Source organism: Rana temporaria, chromosome 2, assembly GCF_905171775.1.
Source record: "Rana temporaria chromosome 2, aRanTem1.1, whole genome shotgun sequence".
NCBI lineage: Eukaryota > Metazoa > Chordata > Amphibia > Anura > Ranidae > Rana > Rana temporaria.
This window is the reverse complement of record NC_053490.1, coordinates 190,746,870-190,759,742: the sequence shown is the minus strand read 5'-3', so window position 1 is coordinate 190,759,742 and position 12,873 is coordinate 190,746,870. Positions and strand designations below refer to the sequence as shown.

Here is a 12,873-nt window from a genome sequence, read left to right as displayed (position 1 = left end):
CAGAGGCCTTAAATGTAACCAAATAAACATGGTCAGAGGCAACTTACTCTCTGACCCCCTCTAAATTTACAGCAGCACCTGCTATGAAAGTAGCCAGGCACTACACATGTGTAAGCAAAAATGCTGTTTTTTATTTTCCTTGCATGTCCCCCTCAGATCTACAGTGACTTCACTTGAAAGTGCACTTTCACGTGCACTTGCAGTGCATGGTGGATTTGCCTTTCGTAAATAACTCCCTTTGTGTAAGCCCAGCCAGCCCTAACCATCACATCGCAGCCTGTTCTGCAGTTTATCTGGTTTGACTAGATTTAATATAAACACAGAAATGCTGAAAAAAAATATACCTTCTAAAAAGTATGGAGAGTCTGCAACATGTTTGCTGCTGAATGTAACCTCGATTTGTAGGCTTTTGTAGCTGGCATACATTCTGTACCGCACCAGGAAGGAGCCATCTCTCCGGTCAAGTAATTGCACTCCCACTCTGGTATACTGCTCTCCAGGAGCAGTTATACGGATTTGAAAAACATCCTTTGTTGGTGAAAAAGTAAAGCTACACATGAAAAGAAAAGAAAGTATTATTAGCAAAAATACATGTTACACTAAGCAAACAGTAAGCAAATAAATACAAGCATGTCTTCATGCCATTTAAATGCCACTATCCCTAGTTTTGCATACATTATTAGACAGTTCCGATACATTCACACTGGTAATTGAGGCCGGTGCATCCACAAGCAATCACTACTAGTAATCGCTGGCTGTGCAAGGAGTTGCAAAGAGATGTGGCTGCTGGCAACCTGTCATTATAGTGAACGAGACTGGTGGCCACACCTAGCCCAAGAGCCGCTGAGAACCGCAGCAAGAATCAGAAGATTCTTGCTGCCCTTAATCGCCAGTGTGAAGGTAGCTTTCGTCTTACAGTATAACAGTCAGTATTTACACGTGTCTTCCAGGACAGCTACTTGAGAGATGGTTGGCCCTAAATGGAGATGATTAAAGCGGAGGTTCACCCGTACATGACACATTTTCCCCTTAGCTTCCTGCTCGTTTTGTCTAGGGGAATCGGCTAGTTGTTTTAAAATATGACCTGTACTTACCGTTTACGAGATGCATCCTCTCCGTCGCTTCCGGGTATGGGCTGCGGGACTGGGTGTTCCTATTTTGATTAACAGTCTTCCGAGAGGCTTCCGACGGTCGCATCCATCGCGTCACGATTTTCCGAAAGAAGCCGAACGTCGGTGCGCATGCGCAGTATAGAGCCGCACCGACGTTCGGCTTCTTTCGGCTACTAGTGACGCGATGGATGCGACCGTCGGAAGCCTCTCGGAAGACTGTCAATCAAGAAGGAACGCCCGCTCCCGAAGACCCATACCCGGAAGCGACGGAGAAGATGCATCTCGAAAACGGTAAGTACGGCTCATATTTTAAAACAACTAGCCGATTCCCCTAGACAAAACGAGCAGGAAGCTAAGGGGAAAACAGAAAAAAATACTTAATTGGGTGAACTCCCGCTTTAAGGCATAATCTCTCCCTGTTCTTGGAGAAAAAAAAACAAAATGGTTGTCCAGATAAGGAATGATAAATATTTTCTGGAATTGGAGAAAGGCCATCAACACAAACATCTTAGTGAAAATACTCAGTGGCTCTGAGAGGCCAAAAGAAAGCACGGATCGGCCAATATTGCAGGCACTTCTAGATAAGAATAGCAAACCTTAGATATTTTTGACTAAGGCCCCATGCACACGAGAAGCAATAGCAAACACATGTAAACTCAAGTTTTCAAAGGCAAAAACCGGCGTTTAAAACGCCTGTTTTTGCCGCGAATTTTGCCCCGGCATCAGTGCCCCATCATTGGTTTTATCGGGAGGAATAGTGCCCCATTGATATCAGTGAGAATAATAGTGCACCATTGATGGTGTCATTTGATGGAATAGTGCCCAAGGACCAGATAAAGGCAAGCAAAGGGCACCCGGGCTGCTAGTTGGAGACCACTGAACTAGATGAATAAGAACATGTAGGTAAGCATACTGCAAGTCGAAGTCGAAGGTTTTTTACTGAGAGGATTATTTCCATGCAGAAGGTTTTGTTTCTTCAGATTTATAATCATTCTAAACTTCCTTTTCTTGACCTGATAAACTTGGGAGTAGAACCCCTGAAATAGTTTGTTCTCTAGGACTTCTAGAGTGGCCTGTCCTGTTGTGTAATTCAGAACCTGGCTCACAGCACTAATAATAAATAAATAAATCTATATAGGAACAAAATAATTAATCTATACAGTATATACAGTATGTATATCAAATCAACCCCAATCCTATTGTATAGATTTCAAATATATAATCAAATAATTACAACCACATATAGTAAATAAATAATCCATCAATTTTAAGTACCATACAAAAAGAGTGAATAAAACATGTTAATCTTATACCTTTCTGTTTCTATTTTGTATAGAGTAGGGGAGGGTTAGAGCCTCTGTCCAATAGCCAAAACAGAAAGTGTAAGGAAATCCCAGCAAATTCCATGGGGATCAATAGGTCACCAGAACTAGTGTCCCCACTAGAAGATTTCCCCTCTATTACTTTTATGAATCTTCTTTTACTTTCACTTTAATTTATAACAAGACAATAGAAAGGCTGAATCCCCTTACAGAGTCACAGACAGCAATGAAAAATGACAGGTGTTCTAATCCATCTCCACTCAAAACAAAAAATAAATGTTTTGTCTATAGTTGTACTTTAACCACTTCCTTACTGGGCACTTAAACCCCCCTCCTTCCCAGACCAATTTTCAGCGCTGACGCACTTTGAATGACAATTGCGCGGTCATGCTACACTTACGCTGGTATTTAATCATCGCTGGGGATTTTACTTTTTTCTAAACAAACAAAGAAAATGGAACATTTTTAAAAAAAATAAAAAATCACGTTCCATAGTTTGTTATAAACTTTTACAAACAGGTAATTTTTCTCCTTCATTGATATGTGCTGATGAGGCGGCACTGGTGGGTACCGATAGGCTGCCCTGGTGGTCACTGATAGGCACAGATAAGGCGGCACTGATGGCCACTGGTAGGTGACACTGATAGGTGGCACTGTGGGCTCTGATGGGTGGCACTGTGGGCACTGATAGGTGGCGCTGGTGGTCACTGGCAGGTGGCTCTCCTTTATCGGGACCGATGTCCCTCTGACAGCTGCCGGTGATCGGACATTCTTTTTATCCTCACGCTATCAGCGTGAGGAGAAAAAATAGCCGATTACCAGCTCTGTTTACATCACGATCAGCTGTCATTGGCTGACAACTGATCACGTGGTAAGGGGTCGCGTTCGACCCCTTACTCCGATTTGTGATCAGCCAAGTCTCTTAGACTCGCTGATCACAGGGCGTGCAGGCCGCTCGAGCACGGGGAGGATGTCCATGGACACCCTCCTGGCAATTCGGGTCCGCGCTGTAGCTGTCTTTAAGCTATAGCGCGGATCTGTAGTGGTTAAAGGAGAAATACAGCCAAAGTTCACTTGGCTGTATTTCTCCTGTGGATCACAGGAGTGTAGTTTGTGCTGCACTCCTTTGACTCGTTTTCAGCAGACAGCGGGCTGAAAGAAGAAAACAAAGGTGCACCAGCCTAGTGTCTTACCGTTAAAAGATTTAATAGAATTTTAAAATATATACAGGGCCTACTCACAAGTGTAGCAGAAAGAAATGCAGTAAAGCTTAATCGACATAAGCTGCAAAGAGATGACTTTGAACAATACTCTAATCAGTCGTGGAGAAAGTGAAGGGGGTCACCACCAGCTGACGCGTTTTGAAGCCTGCTGTCAAATGACATCACAAAGCTGGCCTGGGGTGGGCCAAGATTGGGACAAGATTGCGACAATATGTCAGGATCTGCTCCCACAACCCTGAACTGACACCACAGAGCACTGAGAACCGCGTGTTTAGCGGTCTTTGATCACTCAGTTCTCAGTCTAAATTTTGTAGATAGCTTCTTCAGAACCCTGTGCTGTGACCGGCGGCTCGCATGCGCGGGAGTAATGTCACAATCTCCAGCCAGTCACATAGCCGGAGCCTGCGGACCCGGAAGGAAGAAGATGGATGGCTGCCTCCAGCAGAATGACGAGGGCTTTGTTTACAGGCAAGTTTAACACAATGTGCTAGTATGCGATGCATACTAGCACATTATGCCTTTACTTTTGCAGGTAAAAAAAAAAGGCACTCTACTTCCTCTTTAACCACTTATGAACTTTTACCCCCTTCCTGCCCAGGCCAATTTTCAGTGCTAAACAGATTATAGCGCAGACATACAAAAATGACATTTGTCCTGCAAGGCTAGTTAAAAACACCTGAACATATTCAAAAATACGGGGGTTTGGTCACACTATATAGTCATATAGTGCTAAGCCCACTTACTGCTACAAAATACCCCAAATTAGTGGGTCCTACCCTAGTAATAGAATGAAAGAACCTGGGTCTCAACCATGGGAGATAAACTCCTCTATGTGGAAGAACTGAAGGGATTCTTCCTATACACTGGTGACCACTAATGTGAGGTAATGAAGAGGGGGAGGGGTGCTCCAGCCAAGAGACCTGGTCAGGGTCTATACAACATACAAAAAGATACTTGGGGGGCACACCCTAAAAATGCTATACATCTAAGATGGTGCTGCTATAAGACCAAATACAGTACAAAACAGATTATAGCGCACACATGCAAAAATGACATTTATCCTGCAAGGCTAGTTAAAGCGGTGGTTCCCCCTTAAAAACAACTTTTTTTTATTCCACTGGCCCCCCACATTACAATCGAATTAAGGCTATTATTTTTTTTTGTCTGCTGTACATACCTTGATACAGCATCTTCACCCGTGCATCCGGGTTGTGAGTCCCGCGGGAGTGGGCGTTCCTCACATGTGTTTGATTGACGTTTTATTGGAAAAACGAGCTCCCCCCTGTCGCGTAAGCCGCGTCACGGTTGGCGAAAGGAGCCGAACGGCGAGTCGGCGCTATACTGCGCATGCGCATCGCCGTTCGGCTCCTTTCGCCAATCAAGACGCGGGTTACGCGACAGGGGGGAGCTCGTTTTTCCGAAAAACGTCAATCAAACACATGTGAGGAACGCCCACTCCCGCGGGACTCGCAACCCGGATGCACGGGTGAAGATGCTGTATCAAGGTATGTACAGCAGACAAAAAAAAATAATAGCCTTAATTCGATTGTAATGTGGGGGGCCAGTGGAATAAAAAAAAGTTGTTTTTAAGGGGGAACCACCGCTTTAAAGCGGAGGTTCACCCGTACATGACACATTTTCCCCTTAGATTAATGCTCGTTTTGTCTAGGGGAATCGGCTAGTTGTTTTAAAATATGAGCCGTACTTACCGTTTACGAGCTGCATCTTCTCCGTCACTTCCGGGTATGGGCTGCGGGAACGGGCGTTCCTATTTTGATTGACAGTCTTCCGAGAGGCTTCCGACGGTCGCATCCATCGCGTCACGATTTTCCGAAAGAAGCCGAACGTCGGTGCGCAGGCGCAGTATAGAGCCGCACCGACGTTCGGCTTCTTTCGGCTACGAGTGACGCGATGGATGCGACCGTCGGAAGCCTCTCGGAAGACTGTCAATCAAGAAGGAACGCCCGCTCCCGAAGACCCATACCCGGAAGCGACGGAGAAGATGCATCTGGAAAACGGGTAAGTACGGCTCATATTTTAAAACAACTAGCCGATTCCCCTAGACAAAACGAGCATCCATCTAAGGGGAAAAGAGAAAAAAAAAACAAATTGGTTGAACTCCCGCTTTAAAAACACCTGAACATATTCAAAAATACGGGGGTTTGGTCACACTATATGGTCATATAGTGCTAAGCCCACTTACTGCAACAAAGTACCCCGAATTAGTGGGTCCTACCCTAGTAATAGAATGAAAGAACCTGGGTGTGACCAAACCCCCGTAGTTTTGAATGTGTTCAGGTGTTTTTAACTAGCCTTGCAGGATAAATGTCATTTTTGCATGTGTGCGCTATAATCTGTTTTGTACTGTCTTTGGTCTTATAGCAGCACCAGCTTAGATGTACAGCATTTTTAGGGTGTGCCCACCAAGTATCTTTTTGCAATTTTCAGTGCTGTCGCACTTTGAATGACAATTGCACGGTTAATGCAACACTTTACCAAAACAACATTTTTATCATTTTTTTTGAGAGAGATAGAGCTTTCTTTTTGTGGTATTTAATTGTTACTGGATTTTTTATTTTTTGCTAAACAAACGAAAAGAAGCAAAAATTTTGAAAAGAAAAGTTTCTGTTATTTTGTCATTTTGTAAAAAAAAAAGTAATTTTTTTCCTTCACTGATATGTGCGCATGTGGCTGCACTGACAGGCACTGATATGCAGCACTGATAGGCGGAACTAATAGGCAGCACTGATATGCAGCACTGATAGGCGGAATTAATAGGCAGCACTGATATGCAGCACTGATAGGCGGAACTAATAGGCAGCACTGATATGCAGCACTGATAGGTGGAACTTATAGGCAGCACTGATATGCAGCACTGATAGGTGGAACTTATAGGCAGCACTTATATGCAGCACTGATAGGCGGAACTAATAGGCAGCACTGATATGCAGCACTGATAGGCGGAACTAATAGGCAGCACTGATAGGCGGAACTAATAGGCAGCACTGATATGCAGCACTGATAGGCGGAACTAATAGGCAGCACTGATAGGCGGAACTAATAGGCAGCACTGATATGCAGCACTGATAGGCGGAACTTATAGGCAGCACTGATAGGCAGTACTGATAGGCGGAACTGATATGCAGTACTGATAGGCAGAACTGATATGCGGAACTAATAGGCAGCACTGATATGCGGAACTGAAAGGCAGCACTGATAGGCGGAACTAAGAGGCAGCACTGATAGGCGGAACTAATAGGCAGCACTGATATGCAGCACTGATAGGTGGAACTTATAGGCAGCACTGATATGCAGCACTGATAGGTGGAACTAATAGGCAGCACCGATATGCAGCACTGATAGGCGGAACTTATAGGCAGCACTGATAGGCAGCACTGGTGAGCACTTATAGGCAAAACTAATAGGCAGAACCGATGGGCACTGATAGGCAGCACTGATAGACAGCACAGATGGGCACTGATACACATCGCTGATGAGCACTGATAGGCAGCGCTGATGGGCACCATTAATGAGCACTGATAGGCAACACTAATGAACACTGATAGGCACCACTGATGGGCACCAATAGGCAACACTGGTGAGCACTGATAGGCAGCACTGATGAGCACTGATAGGCAGCATTGATGGGCACCGATGAGCACTCATAGGCCGCGCTGATGGGCACTGATAGGCTGCGCTGATGAGCACTGATGGGCAGCACTAATGAGCACTGAGAGGCAGCACTGATGGACACTGAGAGGCAGCACTGATAGGCAGCACTTTTGGGCACTCATAGGTGGCAATTATAGGCACTGTGAAAAGGCGCTTACCGTCTCTCCTCCCCACCCACGCTGTCAGTGTGAGGAGAGGAATGCTGATAATTGGCATTTCCTATTTACACTGTGATCAGCTATGGTTGGACACAGCTGATCACATAGTAAACAGCCTACATCACAGGCTCTATAACATGAGGGACACCCTGCACCACCGATTGCCGCGCTGAGCATGCACGAGCGGCCCCTTCTGAAGGGTGTCATATGATGTCCAGTCAGAAGGGTAAAGCCACCGCCTGGCCTTCAATCCACTATAGGGTGGGCATGAAGGTTTTAAAGGCACAAGTTATTTTTTTTACCACTACTATCTCTTTATATTGGCTTTTGGAATGTACAAATGCAGCCATTTAGAAATTGGATGAAAGGTTTAGCACTTGGAAACACCATGTGAAAGATAAGTGCATTTTATATACATCTATATAGATCAGACCAAAATGAGGGACAAATGAGCAGGAATGAGGCACTTTTTTCCAAATCAGGGACAGTTATGAGTGTGTTACTGGTTGGATCACCAGGTGACATAAAGGAAAACATATAGAAATGAGGGGAAAAATGGGTAAAAAAAGAAAAGGAATGCAGCCAGCACATAAGACTGCGTTGTAGGTCTATGATAACCTTTGCAGAGGAGGGCAGCCCAGTACAGGGACCTGGGAGGAGCGGAAATCCTTCCATCATACACGATAGGAAAGTTGTGTGTGGTGTTGGGCTTACAGCATGAGTAATAGTCTGGGCATGTGTGATCCAAGCGCTCCTGTCCAGGAAAGGACTTATCTATGGTTAATGTGATCCCTTCTTCCCTAGCACTCGCTGATCCCTCCCCTCCCCCAGCACGATCCCTCTAATGATCACTTACTTGTCCCCTTGTGTGTCCACAGCCTGGATGTAGAAGTAGCGGGCAGGAAGTCGCACTTGTGCCCGGAGCCCTGGCCCCCATACCCTGCTCAGCCTGGCACTCAGTGTGGGGGGGCTGGCAGTGCAGTACACTGTAGCTGTGACTAATAACAGCTGCCAGATCATTGACAACATTCACAGGAGGGAACCCCACCAATAGAACACACAGCCGGGGCACCGCTCTATTGTACGGCCGTCATGGAGTGCCTATAGGAAAGCTGTGTGATGACTGCGAGTGTGCGGAGGATATGGGAGGGACACAGCAATGGGCAGCAGTCTCATGTGTTACAGAATGACATCCCTTGCCTGGCAGCGGGCACTACATCACCACAGCGGCGCTACCTACAATCCGCTCACAGGCACTGCGAGGAATGTGGGACAACACAGGCACGCCTTCTATTTTGTGTCCGCGAACCTGAATGGCAGACGTCTGGCCCGCCCCCTTGGATGCTTTTGTTAGACGCGGTATGATTGGACATTCCCTCAGCTTGCTCTAACTCTAGTCAGCTTGGCGTAGGGAAAGCATCTATTATAAATACTTTGTAACAAACATGTACGTCGTGAATGATATGTAACAGAATATCCGGGGAAATGTAACAATAAACACATAAATTGATAAATAAATACAATAAATGGAGACAACTTCTACTATGGACTCTCCCATTCACACTAATTAGTGCCATCAAACGCAACCACTGTGCCATCAATTGTCGCCACTGTGCCATCAATTGTCACCACTATGCCATCAATTGTCACCACTATGCCATCAATTGTCGCCACTGTGCCATCAATTGTCACCACTATGCCATCAATTGTCGCCACCAAACACAGCCACTGAGCCATCAAACACAGCCACTGTGCCATCACACGCAGCCACAGTGCCACCAATTGGCGCCACTGTGCCATCAAACGCAGCCACTGTGCCATCAAACACAGCCACTGTGCCATTACACGCAGCCACTGTGCCATCAATTGGTGCCACTGTGCCCATCAAACGCAGCCACTGTGCCATCACACGCAGCCACTGTGCCATTAATTGTCGCCACTGTGCCATCAAACGCAGCCACTGTGCCATCAATTGTTGCCACTGTGCCATTAATTGTCGCCACTGTGCCATCAAACGCAGCCACTGTGCCATCAATTGTCGCCACTGTGCCATCAAACGCAGCCACTGTGCAATCAATTGTCGCCACTGTGCCCATCAAATGCAGCCACTGTGCCATCACACACAGCCACTGTGCCACCACACGCAGCCACTGTGCCATTAATTGTCGCCACTGTGCCATCAAACGCAGCCACTGTGCCATCAATTGTCGCCACTGTGCCATTAATTGCCACCACTGTGCCATCAAACGCAGCCACTGTGCAATCAATTGTCGCCACTGTGCCCATCAAATGCAGCTACTGTGCCATCACACACAGCCACTCTGCCATCACACGCAGCCACTGTGTCATCACACGCAGCCACTGTGCCATCACACGCAGCCACTGTGCCATTAATTGTGACCACTGTGCCATCAAACGCAGCCACTGTGCCATCAATTGTCGCCACTGTGCCATTAATTGTCGCCACTGTGCCATCAAACGCAGCCACTGTGCCATCAATTGTCGCCACTGTGCCATCAAACGCAGCCACTGTGCAATCAATTGTCACCACTGTGCCCATCAAATGCAGCCACTGTGCCATCACACGCAGCTGCTGTGTCATCACACGCAGCCACTGTGCCATCAATTGTCGCCACTGTGCCATCAATTGTCGCCACTGTGCCATTAATTGTTGCCACTGTGCCATCAAACGCAGCCACTGAGCCATCACACGCAGCCACTGTGCCATCACACGCAGCCACCGTGCAATGACACGCAGCCACTGTCGCCACTGTGCCATCAATTGTCGCCACTGTGCCATTAATTGTCACCACAGTGCCATCAATTTTCTGGCGGCATTGTTAAAATGCCGCCAGTTTGCCCCATAAAATGTCGCCAGATTAACCCCCCACCCGGCCCTTTCTCGGGTCAGCCATCCTCCTCCACGATCCCTCGATGTCTTCTCCCTTCTTCGATGTCGTTTCAGCCAATCAGGTGACCGGTAACCAGACCCGGTGAACCTGATTGGCTGAGATGCGTGTTAACCAGTGTTAACCAGGGAACGCACACCCTGTGCGCCCTCTGGTTAACCATTTGGAAGCCGATTAGAGCCCACAGGCTGTAATCGGGAAGCCACAGGCTCTGATAGACACTTCCAAAACAAACCCACCACTGTTATTCAGGTAGCCAGCGCTCAACAGGGGGCCGGCCACCTGAATAGTGGATGGCAGCGGCAACAATACATAGATTCATGCAATGCATGAATCTATGTATTGTTGAGTGATGGTGCAGGAGAGTGGGGGCAGCGCTCCCGCGCCCACTATGGACGCACCGCCACTGCCAAAAATGCAATGCAAGCTCACACACACAAACAGCAAAAATTTGCATTGCAGTCACATCGGTTCGCATCGCACAAGTGGGAAACGGAATGAACACTGGGCAAATGGCAGTTCCCTTGGCAGGAAAAAAAAAAACGCTCATATATACCTGTAGAGCATTTTGTACACAGTTTAGGAGAGTTCAATCAGGAACACAAACCAAACGTGTTTTTTTTTTCCTGGCTCTAAGACCCCTTTCACACTGGGGCCACGACCACGTTAGCACTAAGGCTCGGTTCACACTAGTGCGATTTGGGAACCCTGCGAATCCACTGCGAGTTCCCCACATCGCACCTGATTCGCACAGCAATTCACACTGCCATATGCAAACTGCTGGGGAGTGTCATACAACATTAACGACACCCCCATTCCAGCTCGCATATCGCACTGCAAACTGACAGTTCGGACATCAATCGGATCGCATAGGTGTGAACACCCATGCGATCCGATTCTGGTGCGGACCAAAAAATGGGTCCCGTGCGTGTTTGATCCGAATGCGGTGCGATATCAGCCGTACTATCTGTATGGCTGAAATCGAATTGCACGGACATCGCATGTGATTTGCGCTGCCGTGAGGTGCGAATCACATGCAGTGTTGCACAGCGCACTAGGGTGAACCAAGCCTGAAGTGCTGATCGTTTTAGCGGTGCTTTAGTGCTGTTTAAGCTGCGATTTTCGGCCGCTAGCGAGGCACTTTTAACCCAAATGAAGGGGTTAAAAGCACCCATGTTGGTGCGCTTTCAAATTGCTTTTCAGGCGCTTTGGAAGTGCTGCCCAATAATTTCAATGGCCAGGGTGTTTTGGGAGCGCTAAATACAGCGCTCCCAAACCGTCCCAAAGATGCTGCTTGCAGGACTTTTCCTAACGTCCCACAAGAAAACCGCCCCAGTGTGAAAAGTCACTCTGAAATGAAAGGGAGGCGGTTCTCAGGCACTTTACAGGCACAATGCCTGAAAATCGCCCCAGTGTGAAAGGGGTCTTAGGCCTGGTTCACACCTATGCAGGTTGCAGTTTTCATATCCCAGGTGCATTTTGCATTTTTCAATACACATTTTTGATCCATTGAAGTCTATGGAACCAAAACCAAAAAAAAGTCCTGGTCCTTTCCATTAAATGCACAGATGTGAACTACATCCATAGGAAACCATGTTTCATGGACTGTAGTGTGTTTCTGCAAAACTGAAAATGCACAAAAAATGCATAGGTGTGAACCAGGCCTTAACGCTGAGCTTAACCACTTGCCTACTGGGCACTTTTACCCCTTCCTGCCCAGACCAATTTTGTACCACTTTGAACAACAATTACGCGGTCATGCAACACTGTAACCAAATGAAACCTTTAGCATTGTTTTTTTCACACAAATAGAGCTTTCCTTTGGTTGTATTTAATCAGCGCTGGGTTTTTTATTTTTTTGCTAAACAAAAAAAAAAATGACTGAAAAGTACAGCGTCACATGGCTGTATAATTGTCAGTTAAAGTAATGCAGTGGTATCACAAAAAATGGCCTGGTCATGAAGGGGGTAAATCTTCCAGAGGTCAAATGGTTAAGGCAACGTGCATGGACTCTTATAAAAAAAAAAGTAAAACAAACATAGGTAGATTCAGTAAGAGTTAGGCCGACTTATCAGTAGATAAGTCGACCTAATGTTTAAGGCTAGGTTCACACCTATGCGAATTGAGTGCGGTTTAAACCGCATCTAATTCGCAGGACATTTCAAAATACATTGTTTTCAATGAGGCTGGTTCACATATGTGCGATGCATTCGCACTGCGTATTGCCTCCAAACCGCATGCGGTTTTTATGTCTTGCGGTGCGGCTCAGGTGCGAATTCAGTCCCATTATCTTCTATGGGTACGCATCTAATTCGCACATGTGTTCAGTTCTCTGCAGGAGTTTCTCTCATTCAGCTCAATATAATTCTCCCCCACTCTCCTCTCACCCGGAAGTTCTCCCAGGTCTCCAAATTCGCACCTGATCTGCAGCTAAACCGCAGTTGATCTGCAGAACACCCTCTAGAGAAATCTGCAAC

General features: G+C 46.6%; 1 protein-coding gene across 1 annotated transcript in view; it reads right to left on the bottom strand.

Moving 5' to 3' along the window:
• Positions 1-8,763, bottom strand: part of POGLUT2 (protein O-glucosyltransferase 2) — an 82,094-nt gene extending 73,331 nt beyond the window's left edge. The window contains exons 1-2 of the mRNA XM_040336184.1: positions 8,344-8,763; positions 345-550 (exon numbers count right to left, since the gene is read on the bottom strand). Of these exons, the coding sequence (XP_040192118.1) occupies positions 345-550; positions 8,344-8,516 (379 nt within the window). The 5' untranslated portion in view covers positions 8,517-8,763. The remainder of the gene's footprint in view (positions 1-344; positions 551-8,343) is intronic.
• Positions 8,764-12,873: the final 4,110 nt, after the last annotated feature.